General features: G+C 42.2%; 1 protein-coding gene across 3 annotated transcripts in view; it reads left to right on the forward strand.

The window, feature by feature from the left end:
- The window catches only part of TPPP (tubulin polymerization promoting protein), a 76,623-nt gene extending 56,430 nt beyond the window's left edge, over positions 1-20,193 (forward strand). For all 3 annotated transcript variants that reach the window (XM_075745281.1, XM_075745279.1, XM_075745280.1), the window contains one exon: positions 11,379-20,193. In XM_075745281.1, coding sequence (XP_075601396.1) covers positions 11,379-11,573 — 195 coding nt within the window. In that variant the 3' untranslated portion in view covers positions 11,574-20,193. The remainder of the gene's footprint in view (positions 1-11,378) is intronic.
- Positions 20,194-20,508: the final 315 nt, after the last annotated feature.

Raw genomic sequence — 20,508 nt, forward strand, 5'->3', positions numbered from 1 at the left:
TGGAGTCTCTCCCATGGGCTACAGTCCTTCCCGAACTGCTCCGGCGTGGTCTCTTCCATGGGGTGCAGACCTTTAGGAGAAAACTGTTGCAGCGTGGGTCTCCCACGGGGTCACAAGTCCTGCCACCAAAACCTGCCCTGGCGTGGGCTCCCCTCTCCACGGGTCTACTGCTCTGAACAGGGACTTGCTTCAGCCAGGGCCTCCCACAGGCCACAGCCTCCCTCGGGTGCCTCCACCTGCTCCAGCATGGGGTCCTCCACGGGCTGCAGGTGGAATCTCTACACCCCCTCATCCTTCCTCCACGGTCTGCAGGGGAACAGCCTGCTTCACCATGGTTTTCACCACGGGCTGCAGGGGGATCTCTGCTCCGGTGTCTGGAGCACCTCCTCCCCCCTCCTCCTGCACTGACCTTGATGTTACATCTCCGCACTTCCCCCTCCGGATGTAAAAAAAAACTTCCCACCTTCTTAAATATGTTATCACAGAGGCGCTGATTGGCTTGGCCTTGGCCAGGGGCAGGCCCATCTTGGGGCTGGCTGGCATTGGCTCTGTCAGACACAGGGGAAGCTTCTAGCAGCTCCTCACAGGAGCCACCCCTATAGCCCATGCCCCCACCCGCTACCAAAATCTTGCCACACAAACCAAACACAATAGGGCAACCTGGTCTAGTGGAGGGTGTCCCTGCCCATGGCAGGGGGGGTTGGAACTAGATGATCTTTGAGGTCCCTTCCAACCCAAACCATTCTATGATTCTATCATTTGTTCAAAGGCTTATCATTTCTTGGGGCCCCATTTTACAATTGTTGTTCTTCCTTGCCACTTGATAGAAGGCTTACAATCAGACTGTAATTTGGAATATGCATTCTCCAAAAACCCACAATGCCTAAGAAAGCTTGTGTTTCCTTTTTCCTAGTCAGTGGAGACAGAGCTGCTATTTTGTTGATCACATCCAGTGGGATCTGATGACACTCATCTTGCCATTTCATTCCTAAACCTGGATCTCCTGTGCAAGTCCCTTGACCTTACTTCATTTTATGGCGAAACCAGCTTTCAGAAGGATTTGGACTATGTTCTTCCCTTTCTCAGAGACAACTTCTGCTGTGTTGCCCCATACAATGATGTCATCAATGTATTGCAGGTTTTCTGGAGCTTCACCCTGTTCCAGTGCAGTCTGGATCACTCCATGGCAAATGGTGGGGCTGTGTTTCCACCCCTGGGGCAGTCAGTTCCGGGTGTACTGGACGCCCCTCCAAGTGAAACCAAACTGTAGCCTGCACTCTGCTGCCAAAGGGATCGAGAAAAATGCATTCGCCATATCAGTTGTGTCGTACCACTTGGCTGCCTTTGACTCCAGTTCATATTGAAGTTCCAGCATGTCTGGCACGGCAGCACTCAGGGGTGTTCCGTGACTTCATTCAGGCCATGATAGTCTACTCTCAGTCTCCACTCTTCATTAGACTTTCACACTGGCCATATGGGACTGTTAAAGGGTGAGTGGATTCTGCTGATCACGCTTTAGCTCTCCAGTTGACAAACCAGCTTGTGGATGGGAATCAGGGAGTCTCGGTTGGTGTGGTATTGCTGCTGGTGTATGGTTGTGGTAGTGATTGGCACCTGTTGTTCTTCAGCCCTCAGCAACCCCACAACAGAAGGGTCTTCTGAGACACCAGGCAAGATAGACAGCTGTTTAATTTCCTCCAACTCCAAGGCAGCTGTACCAAAAGCCCACCAGTACCTTTCTGGGTCCTTGAAAGACCCTCTCCAGAGGTAGTCTATGCCCAGGATGCACGGAGCCTCTGGGCCAATCACAATGGGGTGCTTTTCCCAGTCATTCCCACTTAGACTCACTTCAGCCTCCAGTACAGTTAACTGTTGGGATCCCCCTGTCACTCCAGAAATACAGACGGGTTCTGCCCCTTTATAGTTTGATGGCATTAGGAGGGTACACTGTGCACTGATGTCCACTAGGGCCTTGTACTCCTGTGGGTCTGACATGCCAGGCCATGGGATCCATGCAGTCCAATAAACCCGGTTGTCCCTTTCCTCCACCTGGCTGGAGTCAGGGCCCTTCTAGACCTGGTCATAGTATTTGTTACTGACAAATGGGTTCATGTGCTGCACGTGGGTTCGAATCCCATCCTTGTTACTCACTTCTTGTAAATACAAATCAGGAGCTTCTTCCTTAAGATCAGAAGTAAAATCAGCCCTACTACTGTGTCTGGGGGACTGCCGACTGGAGACTGGAGTGGCATTTTTCCTGGAAGAACCCCATTTGTCATTGTTTTTCCTTGCAATTCACATACCCGTGCCTCTAGGGATGAGGTAGGTTTTCCATCCCACTTCCTCATGTCTTCTCCATGATCACTATGGTGGGTTGACCCTGGCTGGGGGCCAGGTGCCCACCAGAGCCACTCTATCACTCCCCTCATTCACTAGACAGGGGAGAAAAAGTATAACGAAAAGCTTGTGGGTTGACATAAGGACAGGGAGAGATCACTCACTAATTATCATCATGAGCAAAACAGACTGAACTTAGAGGGGGAATTCATATAATTTATTACTAAGCAAAACAGAGTAGAGGAATGAGAAATAAAATCAACTCTTAAAACAGCTCCCCCCACCCCTCCCATCTTCCCGGGCTCAACTTCACTCCCGGCTTCAACCTCCGCCCCCCTCCCTCAGCGGCACAGGGGGACGGGGAATGGGGGTTACGGTCAGTTCCTCACGCGGTGTTTCTGCCACTTCTTCATCCTCAGGGGGAGGACTCCTCTCATCGTTCCCCTGCTCCAGCGTGGGGTCCCTTCTCATGGGAGACAGTCCTTCACGAACTGTTCCAGCATGGTCTCTTCCACGGGGTGCAGACCTTCAGGAGCAGACTGCTCCAGCGTGGGTCCCCCATGGGGTCACAAGTCCTGCCAGCAAACCTGCTCTGGCATGGGCTCCTCTCTCCACGGATCCACAGGTCCAGCCAGGAGCTTGCTCCAGCCTGGGCTTCCCACAGGCCACAGCCTCCTTCAGGTGCCTCCACCTGCTCCAGTGTGGGGCCCTCCATGGGCTGCAGGTGGAATCTCTACACCCCCTCATCCTCCCTCCATGGGCTGCAGGGGGACAGCCTGCTTCACCATGGTCTTCACCACAGGCTGCAGGGGAATCTCTGCTCCAGCGCCTGGAGCACCTCCTTCCCCCTGCTTCTGCACTGACCTTGGTGTCTGCAGATGTTCTTACATCTTCTCACTCCTCTCTCTGGCTGCAAAAGCTCTCTCTAACTGTTTTTCTCTTTCTTAAATATGTTATCACAGAGGTGCTGATTGGCTTGGCCTTGGCCAGCGGCGGGTCCATGTTAGAGCCGGCTGGCATTGGCTCTGTCAGATACAGGGGAAGCTTCTAGCAGCTTCTCACAGAAGCCACCCCTGTAGCCCCCACCCGCTACCAAAACCTTGCCACGCAAACCCAACACAATCACGCAGGTAAAACTACAGGGTGCCTCATGGTGTGTGCCCTCTCTATCCTCTCTCTTGAACAGAGGAATGTTTGCTCCTAGTAGGTGAGATACTGGTCCATACAAGCGGGGAATTGGACATATAATTTTGAGTTGCTGGACCTCCTGAGACAGTTGCTGGACTTCCAGGGACAGTTTTTCAAACAGGTTTTCAGATTTTTTGGACAGTCTTTCCATGGCCAAGACACAGGCCCATAGGGAGGAAGAGAGATTTTCTTCGTATTGCTGGAGTTGGCCAGCCACTTCATCCAGTGTTGGTGCCTCTTTGCCTTTCCAGTCCATCACTGCCAATGAATTGGCATATGACAATGGTGTGCTCTGTACAAACTTCTGCCACGTGAATCGCGTGCATTGGACTTCATTGGGATCTGTGGGTAACTGCACGTTGTCTGGGTCGTAATAAACCATCTCCTGCATGGCTATGTCCCTCAGGTACTAGATAGCTCTCTCCATGGGTCCACCTGCCTGGGTGACATATAAAATCTTTGCAGGGGTACCTTTCCCTCATGCCTGACAGGAGTCACCTCCAGAGGCTGAGGCCTTGTGTTCCTTTTCCAATCGCTTTGTCATTGCCCCCTTCCCTGGACAGGGATTCCAGCTGCTTGGCTTCCCTACCCTCTAATACCAGGCTACTGGCCTCACTATCCCAGCATTGGAGCAGCCAAATGACAAGTTGCTCACCTAATTGATGGCTGAAATCTTTTGGCATATCTCATAGCTCACTCAAGAATAGGGATTGGGTGTTTATCTTTAGTTTTGTCTCTTCTTCCTGTTCTTGTGATGGCCCTGTTTTGTCATCCTTTACTAAACAAGTTAACTTTCATGTCCATTTCTTCTTCTGTATAGGGGCAATGTATACTGATACAGTCTGGTTCTCTGGTTCAGCTGCAATGCTTATCACCCGGGGCTTGAAGTAGCCACAGCGCCTCTCACAGTGGTTGGAGTAGCTGCAGTGTCTGTCACAGGGGTTGATCTCTGAGTGGTATTCTTAAATAGTTGGTTTTTAACGCTAAACAAGGTCTGAACCACATTCAGGAGAGCTAGCAGTAGAAACAGGCTCGTCTGAACATCCCAAGGATACTCAACATTCTCAAGGGCTACTGTAATTAGCCTGAAGGAGAAGGGGAAGATAAAGAAAGGTGTCTCCCCCACATATTGGCTCTCCGAGGGGAAAATGTACAATGTATAATTATTAATAGCTTCCAACAGATGGCTTCTGGAGTACAGAGATGAAATGGCTGCTATCACTCCATTCTGCATGCTGCCTGCTGCTGACTGCAGATACCAGATTCGTCTAACAGTCAATGATTTTATCATACCATAAGCCAGTGGTACACAATACATCAGAGTGATAACCTTAATCCAATGCCCAGAGGTGATAAACCACACATAAACACTGATAAGCAGTATATGCGGCAAGCAAGATGTTACCTAACACAACCTGAGAGCAACTCTGAGACTAAATAAAACAACATTGTGACTGGTGGACCAGGGACAATTAAACTAATATAATGAATGCTTATAAAATATGTTTTACAATGCTCTGATCATCTAGATCTGTTATCTCAACCCTTTGAGCCTCACATTGGGTGCCAAAAAGGACTGTCATGGTTTAACTCCAGCTGGTAACTAAGCACCACACAGCTGTTCACTCTGCCCGACCCTGCCTCTCCCCACCCCTGCCCCCCCTACCCCCAGCCCCTGGGGATGGGGAGGAGCATGAAAAAAAAACCTCGTGTGTTGAGATAAAGACAGTTTAATAGGATAACAAAGGAAGAGAATAATAATAATATATATAAACCAAGTGATGCACAAATGCAATTGCTCACCACCTGCAGGAAAAAAAAACCCACACCAGTGCCCGGTCTGTTTCCAAGCAGCGATTCTACCTCCTGGCTAGCTTCCCCAGTTATATAGGAAGCATGACGTTCTATGCTAGGGAATATCCCTTTGGCCAGCCTGGGTCAGCTGTCCTGTCTGTGCTCTCCCAGCTTCTTGTGCACCTGGCAGGGCCTGAGAATCTGAAAAAGTCCTTGACTTAGTGTAAGCACTACAACTACCTAGCAACAACTGAAAACATCAGTGTGTTACCAATATTATTCTCATATTAAATCCAAAACACAGCACTATACAGGCTACTAGAAAGAAAATTAACTCTATCCCAGCCAAAACCAGGACACAACCATTTGCTGTATTGCTGTTGCACTGGGAACACACTTGGCTGTAGCAGGTGAAGAATGAGTTCTAAGAGAATGTTTTCATGTTAGTCCTAGCACAAGTCTTCACCAGAGGACATAACAGTGTTATGAAAGAGATACCAGGAGGAAGTAGTGGATGTGAATTCTGTAGACAGATGACTTTTAAATTCTTCTAAAGAGAAGTATCAAGGGAAATTAATGAGGCAAAACAAACAAACAAAACCCAAAAACTCCACTCAATGCAAGATCCTACAGAAGGTGAAGGTAAAATTTATTTACAAAGTCTCTAGTAAGCTGATTCTTATTCACATGTACCTTTTTACTAATAGATTTCATTCACTCACACTCTCACATTCAGGAACAAAGATGTGTGTGCCAAATTGGTCACGGGGCTCATCGAGAGGGCTTTAAACTAGGATCAAAGGGGGAAGGGGACACAACCAGGCTCAACAGAGAGGAGCTTAGGGGTGGCATGCCAATGTTACGGGTGAAATCGAAAGCCCAGCTCAAGTGCATCTACACCAATGAACGCAGCATGGGCAACAAACATGAGGAGCTGGAAGCCATTGTGCAGCAGGATAGCTATGACTTAGTTGCCATCACAGAAATGTGGTGGGATGACTTTCATGACTGGAGTGCTGCAATGGATGGCTATAAGCTCTTCAGAAGGGATGGACAGGGAAGGAGAAGCAGTGGGGTGGCTCTGTATGTTAGGGAGTGTTTCGATTGTATAGAACTCAGTGATTGTGGTGATAAGGTTGAGTGCTTATGGGTAAGGATGAGGGGGAGGGCCCACAAGGCAGATATCCTGCTGGGAGTCTGTTACAGACCACCCAACCAGGATGAAGAGGTAGAAGAAGTATTCTACAAGTGGATGGCAGAAGTCTCACAATTGCTAGCCCTTGTCCTCATGGGAGACTTCAACTTGCCGGACGTCTGCTGGAAATACAACACAGCAGAGAGGAAACAGTCTAGGAAGTTCCTGGAGTGTGTGGAAGATAACATCCTGACACAGCTGGGGAGTGAGCCTACCAGGGGAGGTGCCTCGCTTGACCTGCTGTTTTCCAACAGAGAAGGACTGGTGGGAGATATGGTGGTCGGAGGCTGTCTTGGGCTTAGCGACCATGAAATGATAGAGTTCTCGATTCTTGGTGAAGTAAAGAGGGGGGTCAGCAAAACCATTACCACGGACTTCCAGAGGGCAGACTTTGGCCTGCTCAACGCACTGGTTGAGAGAGTCCTTTGGGAGAAAGTGCTGAAGGGCAAAGGGCTCCAGGAAGGCTGGGCCTTCTTCAAGAAGGAAGTCTTAAAGGCGCAGGAGCAGGCTGTCCCCATGTGCCATAAGACGAACTGGTGGGGAAGACGACTGGCCTGGCTGAACAGGGAGCTTAGGCTGCGACTCAGGAAAAAAAGGAGAGTTTGCCACTTTTGGAAGAAGGGGCAGGCAACTCAAGAAGAGTACAGGGATCTTGTTAGGTCATGCGGAGAGAAAATTAGAAAGGCAAAAGCCCAGTTAGAACTCAATCTGGCCACTGTTGTAAGGGAGAACAAGAAATGTTTTTACAAATACATTAACAACAAAAAGAGAGCCAAGGGGGGAATCTCCATCCTTTATTGGGTGTGGAGGGGAACATGGCCACCAAGGATGGGGAAAAGGCTGAGGTACTTAATGCCGTCTTTGCCTCAATCTTTAATAGTCAGACCAGTTGTCCCCAGGGCAGGAAGACAGGGACAGAGGGCAGAATAAACCCCCCATGATCTAGGAGGAAGCAGTTCACAACCTGCTATGCCACCTGGACACTCACAAGTCTATGGGGCCAGATGGGATCCACCTGAGAGGCCTGAGGGAGCTGGTGGAGGAGCTTGCCAAGCCACTCTCCATCATTTATCAGCAGTCCTGGTTAACAGGGGAGGTCCCAGATGACTGAAGGCTTGCCAGTGTGACGCCCATCTACAAGAAGGGCCCGAAAGAGGATCTGGGAAACTACAGGCCTGTCAGCCTGACCTCGGTACCAGGAAGATTATGGAGCAGGTCATCTTGAGTGCGCTCACCAGGCGTGTGCAAGACAACCAGGGGATCAGGCTCAGTCAGCCTGGGTTCATGAAAGGCAGGTCCTGCTTGACACACCTGATCTCCTTCTATGACCAGGTGACCGGCCTAGTGGATGAAGGGAAGGCTGTGGATGTTATCTACCTGGACTTCAGTAAAGCCTTTGATATGGTCTCCCACAGCATTCTCCTGGAGAAGTTGGCTACTCATGGCTTAGACAGGTGCACTCTTTGCTGGGTAAAAAACTGGCTGGATGGCCAAGCCCAGAGAGTTGTGGTGAACGGAGTTAAATCCAGTTTGTGGCCAGTCACAAGTGGTGTTCCCCAGGGCTCAGTACTGGGGCCAGTCTTGTTTACTATCTTTATCAATGATCTGGACAAGGGGATTGAGTGCGCCCTCAGTAAGTTTGCAGATGACACTAAGTTGGGCAGGAGTGTTGATCTGCTTGAGGGTAGGAAGGCTCTGCAGAGGGATCTGGACAGGCTGGATCAATGGGCCGAGGCCAACTGTAAGAGGTTTAACAAGGCCAAGTCCTGGGTCCTGCACGTGGGTCACAACAACCCCATGCAATGCTGCAGGCTTGGGGAAGAGTGGCTGGAAAGCTGCCCGGTGGAAAAGGACGTGGGGGTATTGGTCGACAGTTGGCTGAACATGAGCCAGCAGTGCGCCCAGGTGGCCAAGAATGCCAGCAGCATCCTGGCTTGTATCAGAAATAGTGTGGCCTGCAGGACTAGGGAAGTTGCACTCACCTCTGGTGAGGCCGCACCTTGAGTATTGTGTTCAGTTTTGAGCCCCTCAGTGCAAGAAGGACATTGAGGTGCTGGAGTGTGTCCAGAGAAGGGCAGCAAAGCTGGTGAAGGGTCTGGAGCACAAGTCTTATGAGGAGCAGCTGAGGGAACTGGGGTTGTTTAGTCTGGAGAAGAGGAGGCTGAGGGGAGACCTTACCGCTCTCTACAACTCCCTGAAAGGAGGTTGTAGCCAGGTGGGCATTGGTCTCTTCTCCCAAGTAACTAGCAATAGAACATGAGGAAACAGCCTCAAGTTGTACCAGGGGAGGTTTAGATTGGATATTAGGAAAAATTTCTTCACTGCAAGGGTGGTCAAGCATTGGAACAGGCTCCCCACAGAGGTGGTGGAGTCACCGTCCCTGGAGGTGTTCAAAAAACGTGTAGACATGGCACTTTGGGACATGGTTTAGTAGGCATGGTGGTGTTGGGTTTGCGGTTGGACTTGATGATCTTAGAGGTCTTTTCTAATCTTTAAGATTCTATAATCCCATGATTCTATGATTTTGGCACGCACATTGCATCCCCTTTGTATGTGGGACACAGAGGACAAGGGATGCTCACTGCTGAGACATCACTATGTCTCCTTGCTTCTTCATGATTGACAATGACAAACTAGTTTTTGGGTAGATGTTTCATGACCTTTAAGAGTCAATAGTTGTTACAGACTGGTCCTTCAATTCAGGATCTTATTTCAGCCAGCATAAATTGTAGGCCAACATGTTGCCCAACCTCTGTTTTCCTTATGGGTTTGAAATGTGTCGCTGTTTTCCCAGTAGACTAACAGGAAAAGGAAAGGCTCATGTGGCATGCTGCAACCTTGTTGCTATCATCTTGTTGTTAGGATGCACATTCTTTTTCCTATAAGTCATCTGTGTTGTGATCTTAGAGTGCAGACTCTCTTGATATAAACACATTCCTGAAGTTTACCACTGGGAATGATGTCCTGGGAGTAGTTTCCTGGGAATGTCCTTTGTTATGCACACTAAGTGCGTGTCTTTGTTTTCCCCAAGCTGTCAGAGTAATTTCCAGTGGCCAGACAATCCTTTGGTTCTGATGTGTGACTGTGTGTACAACCTATGCGATTTGCTAATACCCTGAGGAACAGAAATAATAAATTCTCAGCTGGGCACTAGGCTAGGAGTTTTTACTTTATTGCTTTTGATGTCTTAGCTTATACATTTTTATTGCATTTTCATTTTATCTAGCTGCTAACACAATTACTGATCACAGGGTGTATTTTTTTTTAATTAGTTGTACCGTGAATACAGATTTCCTGGTTATAAGGTGTTAGCAGCCAATGTGGACAAGAAAACTGTATGTATTAAGAAGCAATACTTATTCCTAAGCATTGTCTTAATTTCTGTTTTTCAATATAGAAAAATAACCACTTCTGCAAATAGTACTCGGAGACTGCAAGGCAAAAGTCCCTAAAGGTCATTCAGCAATGCTATTTTCAGAAATGAATGCTCCAGTGGTCATTTTCTTTCAGATAGTGACAGAACTCACACCTCCACACCTTTCTCCTCAGGGCCTTATGTGAAAGTAACGCTACAGGGTAGTGCAGTATTGTATGTATTACGTGTTGTGTATGTTCGGAGGGAGAGAAGCAGAAGTTTACAACCTGAGATTCTCATTAAGTAGCTATGTATGTGGATAAATTCCCTCAAAACAGCTTTTATTTAAATGATGTGGAGGACGTGTGGCTTCCATGATGTACAGATTATAGCATTCATTCCCAGTCTAACTGAATCCAAGTATCCTGTTCTTTTTGGTACAGATTCAAGCATCTTTTCCAAGTCTCTGATCTTTTAACGTTCAGCATTAAAAGATACTTGACGTATGTCATCCTATGAAAGAGCTATGTGTTACTTCAAAAGCCTGTTTGTTAGGTCTCATTAATGTGCATTTATTTGAGCTGAGGATGGGTAGAGAGGAAATGAGGTTTCTGATGAAAAATGTTTCCCAGAGCATTTACTTCACTGCAGTGAAGCCCATGTCACTTTTGTCTCTAAAATGCACCCTAACAGGGTGGCACACGTAAGAAAGATACCCAAATTTTATCAGTCTTTTTTCATCTTAGCTCCATTTCCACTACTACACAAAAATCTTTTTATGTTTTCCCTTCTCATTTGTGCCCTTTTTCTTCTGATTTTAAAATGTAAACTTAAGGATCAAAGAGACCGCTCCCAATCCAAGCACATGGGTTAGTATGCTTCTGTATTGTTCTATGAAATATCTTTTTTCTTCTGTTTTTGTAGAATTTTCTTTGCCTCAATGACAGCAAAACTTTGATTTCTAAGTAGCTTGATATGACTCAGTGAAAGCAATGAAGAGGAAAGTCTTTGCTCAATGCCATTTAATAGACTGCTAATTTGCCAACATTGAAAATAGCTTCTAGTTTATTACTTCTCTCATGAATCCTAGAATTTAGAATAAATTTGTCTCTTGAAGCAATGAATTGGTTTGTTTTTCTCTACATTGGTGAAGCTAGGCTTTTATATTTGGATGTTGATGTAATGGCCTTTGAGCATGGCTGTTCCCTAGGACTTCTTCGTATCTTTGGTGCTTAGAGTTTGCTTATTAATCAGAAGTATCTCATATTGAAAGTTTCCAAAGGTTTTTCACATAACTTGCACTATTTTGTTCTTGGCTGTATGATTATTGTTGTTGTATGTAATAGCAAGAAACAAACGTTTTTGTATCCTTTTGCTGAAAGCAAGTAAATACTTTCATAGTCTTCATCATTAGCAAAGATTTAGATGTTGGTAGCATGTACAAATACCTGTATTAAGAATAATTGATTTCTGATGTGGGTTTTTTGTTTCTTTTCTTTCTTCCAATAGAAAGCCATTTCATCTCCAACTGTATCACGCCTTACAGATACATCAAAATTCACGGGTTCTCACAAAGAGAGGTTTGATCCCAGTGGGAAAGGAAAAGGCAAAGCTGGCCGAGAAGATCTGGTGGATGCTTCAGGATATGTATCTGGCTATAAGCATGCAGGCACATACGATCATAAAGTACAAGGAAGCAAGTAAGGCTGAGGGTTTACAACATAGAGGGAGAAAGACAGGGAAAGAGAATATATTTGTAAGAATGATGTAGATGAATCCCACATGTTTTGGTTATTGTGAATGTTAAGACTATGTTGTCAAGAAGTTGTTTTCAGGAACTGGAACTGATTTCAACATCTGCTGAGCTACTTGCAGCACAACGCCACTTCATTACATTCCTCATGCGTATATTGGCAAAAATAAATATATCGGTACAAAAAATACATCATTTTGTTGAGCTTTAGACAAAAAAACCCAACCAAAGTCAAGAGCAGTTATACTACACTTTGTCAATTCAAGCAAAAGATCTCAAACATTCCTAAATGTCCAGTTGCCCTGAGGATGTCAAAGAGAACCTCTTGAAAAGAGGTCTTTCATAGCAGTCTTTCTGACTGCTATGCCATTATTTATGCAATTTGATTTGACTACTGTTTGGGGGCTTTTTAAAAATGTCTTGTACAGGATCTGGCACTTTCCTTAAATCATTCAACAATATACAATTGGGGAGTGAGTGGTTATAATATACAAGGTGCTAGCCTGTAAATGTCATACACCACTCATGAAAAACTGAAAAAAAAGCTATTTCTAGGACAATATAGGTTCTAAAAAATTTTATGTCAACAGAAAGAAGTGGAAAATACCAGCCCTTACTTTTCTCCTGTCTATACCTTGTGCTTTTTACTGTGTGTACTGTAGCATGGTTCTGGCTGGCTGGATTTGGATGGAGCTATTGTACTAACCTGAGAGGTGAGGAACAAGACATTACTAAGAAAGTCTATTAAAGCTTTTTGCAGTCTGTTTTCAAGTTTGCATTGCCTCACATGTGAAATGAAGGGGGCATTAAGCTAATAATACTTTAAATAATGATTATGACTAAACACTGCCAATCATATTGCTAATAAGTGAATGTTATTATGCACATACATTGTCACATATTCCCTTTAAGCTATAACATACGTAAGGAAAGTTTATGGCCCCTTGGAATAAGGACATTTATCATTAATATCCTTGTAATTAGCTGCAATTTACCCACAAAAATATACTATTATGACTGGGCTGCATTTTATGTTAGATTTGTTTGAAGCCAAGGGATTTGGTTCTTTATTCACTTTTGCTGCCTAACTTGGGAGTAATAGTATTGATGGGAATGACTTTCCACTGCTGTAGAAGGAGAACCAGTTCCACAGGCTTAAGATACAGGCAGCTGAGTGTGACCTGCCTGGAGCCCAGAATGCCAAAACAGCTTAATGGGAATAAAAATAACTATTTTTTTTATATTGGTTAAAAAGGAGAAAAAAGGCTGGTCCAATTTTCCGCAAGAGCTGAACTGAGTACCTTAATGAATTACTCTGCTTCTCTAAAACTATGAAAGATAAGATTTTCAGTATTCAAAACCAGCTGCTAGCAGTTCTGCTTTGCTTTCTTTCAAAAGGAGCTTGTGCACTGATTTTCATGTTCAACTAAGAATAAAGATTAATAAATTTATTGTTCTCCCTCCACCTGTATTAGCATCCCCCTCAGAGTACCTAAAATTCAGTGAGCAGTGTGTGCTGTTAGGTACCATGCAGGTCAACAGTCTGTATTTGGCCAGTGTCTGGAAACAGAGTACTGGTTTTCAGCTCTTCAACTGTTCATGTTTTGTTTTTCTGACATTGAATGGTGGCCTTTCTTGTAACTTTGCCTCCAATGACCCTTTGAGCCCATACATCAGCCTGAAACCAGAACAAGAATAGCAAAGGCAAGGACTTCCTTGTGGACTTGGAGATTTTTTTGTTTGTTTGTAATTTATTTTGGGTTTTGTTTTGAAGAGGGAGGGCAGTTTGCTAAAACTCAGCACATGTTCTTGAAAAGATTTAAATGGCTTTTTGCATGGTTGGCTTTGGTTACCTGGGAAGATTTTTGATGTATGTAAGGATGCTCAAGATTAGGAGCATCCAGCTTTGTGAAGCCTTTCCACGAGTTACCTATTGTTCTTGAAGAAAAATTTCCATGGAATGAAGGATTATCCACATCTATGTTGCACTGGTGACCTGTCACACTCTGAGGAAGAAAATACTGTGATACCAACAATGGCTAAATTATGCCAACATGGTAGTGAACTGTCTAAATGTAGAGAACCTTCTTCTACATCACTGGTGCCTGTGCACCTGAAGAAGGCTCCTGGATAATCCTGTTATTTTATGAATAAAAAGGCTAAGCCTCTAACCCTTGATAAATCCTTCAGCTAAGTTACAGACAAAATGAGTGTCCCTATTCTTCCCGTTGACTTTAAGAATTTACTCATAACTTGCTGGTAACTGAAAAGATCTGGACCCAGCCTGAATGAAGAGTAAAGTCCAGTCTACTGCAGAGCCCCTTCAGCACACTGTTGGTCTGGCTGTTTGTTGCTAGCTAGCTGCCTTGTCTGGCACATCAGGTGATACTTAACACAAGGCGCACAAGTGACAGGCTTTCTCAAGTACCCAAATACGGAGTGTCAGTAATGCCAGACTGTTGCTACACAGGAGGAGAGATTAGTTAGGAAGGTTTTAAGGTATAATTAGGTTTTAAGTTGCTAGTTCACAGTGTGAGAGACCAGTACACTCATAAGATAGAAGGCATGCAAAGGAATTGAGTATGCAGACAGATCCCGACACTGATTAGAAATTGAGCTACTCTGCTCAATGGAACTAGCTGGGGTTCTGCAAGAGTTTATTTTGCATTACTTGTAAAGTATAAGATCACTGCCATGAATGAAAGCACTTCGTATGGATCTGATGCAAAGTTCTGTGAAATGCTTTCAGAGGCGCAATAAGCTTTGGATCAGGACCTGAGAAGATGCTTCAGATAGCAGTATTTTATTTTGATGAACACACTTCTTTGTTTCTTCTTTGTTTCTACAATTGGATAGAAGTCATTGTGATATGACAGTGACAAAGGTAAGTTGTAGCTAGAAAGATAGTACTTTGGGAAGATTTTTTCCCTTTTACTACACTTGCTGTGGAAGATAAGGGCTATGAATAAAAGCACCATATACAGCTGTGTATTAGGGGTTCAGCCTTCTACATAAGCTCTTACTTTTCCACTAATATCCGTAGGAAATTAAAAGCCTAAATACTATCTTGAAGGTTAGCCATAGGTTCCAGGTCTGCTTGGGAATGAGGCAAAGTACATTTTCTTGTTCATCTGCCAGTCCCTCAATTCTCAGGACAGCAAGTATGGCTGGTACCTCAGAGATGAGGGGAAGGAATACCTCAGCAGGTGCAGAAGGTGACCCATTTTCAACCCTTGAAGTGGTGTAGAGCATATGCTATTCCTGTGCACCATACTCCAGGCTGTAACTAAATGTCATGTCTGAAGTAAGGGCCTGGCTACCTAATAAGGTTTACAGTCATCTCCTTTTTTGGGGCATCTTGACTCATTCCATCTAACTTTCCGCATCCTATACTATGCAGCACTCTTCTGTGTGACATCTCCTATAAAATCCCTTTGTTCCTAATTATGTCTGCTTTCATTACCACTGAACATTCTACCAAAAGAAATGTGATCAGAAAGTTCAGGTTGCTTTTATCAATAACTGCTTTAAAGTACAAACACTGTTCATTTAAAATTAAACTCTTAAATACTATGGCAGTAAACAATCTTACCATATCTCCACTGAGGCTTAACCTGACCATCAAAGACTTTGCAAGACTGAGGCCAAGAAATAAAAATCCTCACTGGGGCAAAAGAATAGACCTTACAAATAATTTCCCAAAAACAACCTAGTTTTAAAATAAAATATTCAGAATTAAATGGGTTTTCTTACTAGTGCTTGCTTATTAATTTCCTCTAGTCACTCCATAAGCTTTAGTTACTTGTTGAGAGTTTTGCAACAATCTTTTCAATGTGGAAATATCAGAAGCAAAAGTTGTTGTTCTGCTTTTTGTGGCTATCAAAGCTATCACAATAGTGTTACTGAGAAGCAGACATTAAAAACGATACATTGTTTCAACAGTCCTATGTGAACAGTTGTTGTTAATTGTAATTGAAATATTTGGAATCCCAAAGGAAATGTTGAACATCGGACAGTGGCCAAGATCTAGCCACTTTTTTTTTTTTTTTTTTTAAGCCTACAATATTTCTTATCTCTTTTTCAATTTAGGGAAGGGAAAGGGAGATTTCAAAACTACTCATATGTCACAACCTGCATTTTTCATCAGCATAGAGATTGTTCTTCAAAGATATTTTGGATTGAACTATGATATTTTCCATGTATTTTACTGACCTTACCTAAATAAAAAATTCCTCTGGCAACTTTTTGGCATTATAGAAAGCTTTGTTCATTTATTAGCATTTCGGTCACCCATATTTTCCCTCTGTTGGCTCAATTTATGTTTTTAGGGTACCTGGAATTAGCCAGAACTAAAGGCAAAAAACTGCTATTGGTTTCACTTGGAAATGATAGGCATCCCAGTCATCTGTAACCATCTGTAGAAAAAATCTTTGTGTATCTTTCTCCAAAACCAAAACTTTAATGTTGTAATTGATAGGTTTTCTCCTTAAGGCTTGTCATAGTTATAAAATAAATTTTAATTCTTTGTGCCTGCATGTCTGATATTCAAAACATAACCTTGCCTTTCAGTGATGCATGTATTCTGGGGGCATGTGCCTGTCATCCATGAATGAGAATTCTCTGTTGGCAGTGGCCAAGAAACAAATCTTTTACTTTCATGATAGAACAAATGTAATGTGTTGCACTGTTACATGTCGTCTTAACTGACTGTTAGCCTTGTGTGTGTGCCAAAATAACTACACCTTCATATACATTGTTTGTAGTGTGAATATTAAGTTCTTGGCTCATCTATTAGTTCATCATAAGTTATGTAATATACGAGACTTGTACAGGTTTGTGTGTGCGTACACATACTCTTTGGATCCAGCTAAGTAAATAAACCATATAGATGTTGATCCAAACCTGAAATCTTATTAAGGCCAAACTCTAGTCCTGCCGCCAATGCTGTTCAGCTTGGCCAGTTGCTGATACTGCCATTCTCCCTCCATAGCATGAAGGTAAAGATCTGAGGAGGCTTTTATGGTTTTACACTTCTACCCTGTTTCGATTTCTGGGGGAAATCGCTTTTCAGTGATTCAAACATAGTCTTGGAGTGACAAGAAGAGATTCTCCATCTCTTGTGGAAGTAGGAGAGTCAGGATGAAAGCAAGATTTCCTCTGAGTACTCTCAAGATACCATTTAAAATTATGCCCTGCATGGGCCCTCTATTTTCCTTTGCCAGAACTTTGTGAAGCAAGTTGACACTCACTATGTATACATGCAGTTGTTCATCATCAGTTAGTAAGTACAAAGTCATGGTATATTGAGGTGGGAACGGGAAAACAGGACTGTCATACAACGCCTATGGCCCTGAGTCTTACAGAGACCTTTATGAAATTAAATACCTGAAGCATAATGATAGGTCTCAAACTTGTGTGAAATTCTCACAGTCTGGAGTGCCTCAACTTGATACATGTGTACCTCCTGTATTTGGAGTGTTTGGCCATAAAATAGCATTTAGACATTCATTTACTCATTTTGTGCACCCAAGTGCCCATTTGGCTTATTTACCTAATAAAAGCTGGAAGTAATGGACTGGGATGTTCTTTTTAAGTCTTCAGAATCCTAAAACTAGTGAGAGACTTTTAGTTGCATTCATGCTTGCTCATTAAACTCAAAAAAGAATGCTTGAATGCTGTCCCAGCTAAGAATGGTGCTTCAGGCAGCTAAAGAATATTGCAGATAGAACCTCCATATCTTAATTGCCCAAGTAATTTGTTTTTGCAGGGAGAAATAACAGTAATATATTTGGGTTTGGGTTTTTTAAAGTTTTTTCAGTATATTACCTTGGCTATATTGCTTCAAAATCCATATGGAGAAGGTGGATTTCTAAACAAGTTTAAGATATAACTCTTTACTTTGTTGTCAGAAAGCATTTGAATTGGCTTGTTTCATTCAAACTAATTGATCGTCCACTCTAGATGATAGACTTTGGCAAGAGCAAGCTTGATAATAAATAAGAGAAAAAAATCCAGCCTATTTGCTGAGTATTCTTGACAGAATACTGGTAGTCAGAAATGGTTTTTTTTAAAAAAAATAAATTCTCTTTCATAATCATGCACACACACATGTGCATGCACACACGTACTACTTTGGGATATATATATATATACACATGAAGAGCAAGACTATGGAAGAGGCTTTTTTTTTTTTTTAATGCCTTACATTTGTAAATTGACATTGAAATGGCAACTGACTAACCTGATTTGGAAAAATGTTAAGCACCTACCATATTCCATTGCAGGTAAACAGCCAATGAATTAATTTTCAAATATAGTTATACAGCATGTCTTTTTGTGAGTTACTGTAAAGCTTATGGCACTGTATAAAGTGAGTTTTGTTGTAAGCATTTGTAAAGGTCTTAAAGATAATGCTCATGATAATTTGTCCTTACATTCAGTTATCTTTATTCAAGATTTTTCTATTACTTTGCACGTTTTTCAGGACAGATCACACATATGAATAAAGTTACATTCAAGTTAATTAAAAATGCAGCCCTAAAAAATACACTCATACTTCATCCATCTTTACATTTTGATCAGGAGCTATATTATGGGTGATCAAAAAAATAAGAAAAAAGATGGTAATCTGTATCCCCACAACGGTGAATTATTTTAATCTCCAGTTTACATCAGATGAGTTTCTGTATGCTTGCATTTGCTCAAATGCTATTTGAACACAAAGTAATTAAATAATGTGAAATAATGCAGCCTTGGCTCTGTTAAATAGGGTTATATTAATGCAACTGAAATGCTGTGTGTCTGTAATACTAATGCTAAATACATACTAGCTCTTTACAAAGGCTTTATGTAAGGTCAGTTAACCTACAAACTCTGATGTCTCATGTAAAATCCTCTTGGCAAACTACTTTTCTTAGCAGTGTAGTGTATGAAACGGTAAGGTCGTAGACAAAAAAACAAGTTACAGTGTTTGTTTATCTGTGTGCTGGGTTCAGAATATATCAGCTTTGGCAAACTATTGCAGTAGGGAAAATGTTTTGTATAATGCCTATAATACAAAGTAATTTATCTTTACATTCTGTAAAGCAGAGAAATGGTCAATGTTGGATAAGTATATTGAAGTTTATTCTTAGCAAGGTTTTATGTTTCACAGATTTAAATACTACAGGAGAAATATATATTTATACAGAAGTATAACTTTTGAATGTTTGAGGTTGGTTTTCTTCAGTCATGAACCATTTATTTATCCACATTATGCTTTATTCCTTTGCTAGCTTGTTTATCTGTCCATGCTGTTCCAACATCCATTTCTAATTTGGTTTAGATATTTTGATTATTTATTTGCACAAATCTGGATGTTCATGCTGTCAGGACCTGATCATAAAGTGTAGAGGCAAAACTGTTTTGTCTTTGATTACTTAGAACACTAATAAAAATGTAATCAGTAAATAGTTGTGATATGGAGATATGTCTTGACATAGTCTTCCTTGGAGCACTGTACAGCATGATAGAAACCTTCAGTGAATCTTACTATTTCTTGTTCTTATTTTCATTTGTCTTTCATCTTGGTCCAGAAAACCAGGAAGCTGCTGTGTGCTAATAATTACCTGCAATATTTATAATTGCAGGCATTGCAAACATTAACATTCAGCTGTATTAGCCTACTGTGTTCACTGTGAAATTTTCAACATGGTAAATATTTTACATGATCATTTAACCTTACAAGTTTACTTTTTTTTCCTCACTAATTTAACACTGAACCTTTTTTTTTTTTCATTATTACAAATGAACAACTTGAGCATAGCATTTCTTAATCTTAACTATAATAGATAAACATATCCTAAGCAAAGATTTTTAACCACTTGATGAAGGGGGCCAGGCACCATCCAGTGCAAAGCACACTGGGCAAAATCTTATCCCCACTGCAGTCAGTGCCAAAATTCTAACTGGTGTTAGCAAAAATGGAACCACCATTACCAAGGGGTTAATATGCTTAGTAACCATGATAAGAGGTTATGGGGGAGCACAACAGTGATTCTCTATTTCCATATCTTTGTTTCTGAATAGTAGTAGTTTTAAATTAACAATCTTTAAAATAAGTAAAAGAAACTTGAAGGGGGATCATATACTACTAGTTTGTACTAGGTTTTTTCAGGAAAAGGAAACAAATTTTTATATATATATATATATGCAATATATTTTTACACTGTTTATTAATGCTAGAAAGTATTACATGTATCACTTTATCAGTGTGAATGTTAAAGTAATGGCAATGTTATGGATGTTTTAAACCTTTTAAAGTTGTCTTGTTAAATTCTAAACCCACATTAACAATGGAAAAGCTACTTTGTCTACAACGTTATTGTTGATGTTTTAGGAAAAAAAGTTCAAGTACAGCAGTTGTTTGATTAGCACTGTAAAAGCTTTGCTTGAAAAGTTGTAGTGAAATCCATAGTGTAAACACCATTGTTTAAAGCATAGCTTCTCTTAAAGTATGTTACTGCTGTTGACTGACTGTATAAAATTGTATCTTTAGTTGGTAAAGTGATCAATAAATGTGTTACTACATCAGTTCCTGGACTTCTTGAAGTGTATGGTATTTGCTGATAAACTTTGTTACCAACAGTTATTTTACAGTTTAGATGTTAAGCAAATTGGCAATGAATGTATAAATTACATCAAATACACTCTGAACAACTAGCAGAACATATTTCTTCTTTACCATTTATTTTCCTGGTTTTAATGAGTAGCATTAACATTCTCATTAACATTGAGAACTCTAGTATGATCCTTGAAGAGCCATGATGATAGTGATCCACCAAATGAGCTCTGTCAGGGATGAAACAATTTTTTCTTAACTAGCTACTTAACATAGATTGGTCCTCA

This window comes from Balearica regulorum, chromosome 2, assembly GCF_011004875.1.
Source record: "Balearica regulorum gibbericeps isolate bBalReg1 chromosome 2, bBalReg1.pri, whole genome shotgun sequence".
Classification (NCBI taxonomy): Eukaryota; Metazoa; Chordata; class Aves; order Gruiformes; family Gruidae; genus Balearica; species Balearica regulorum.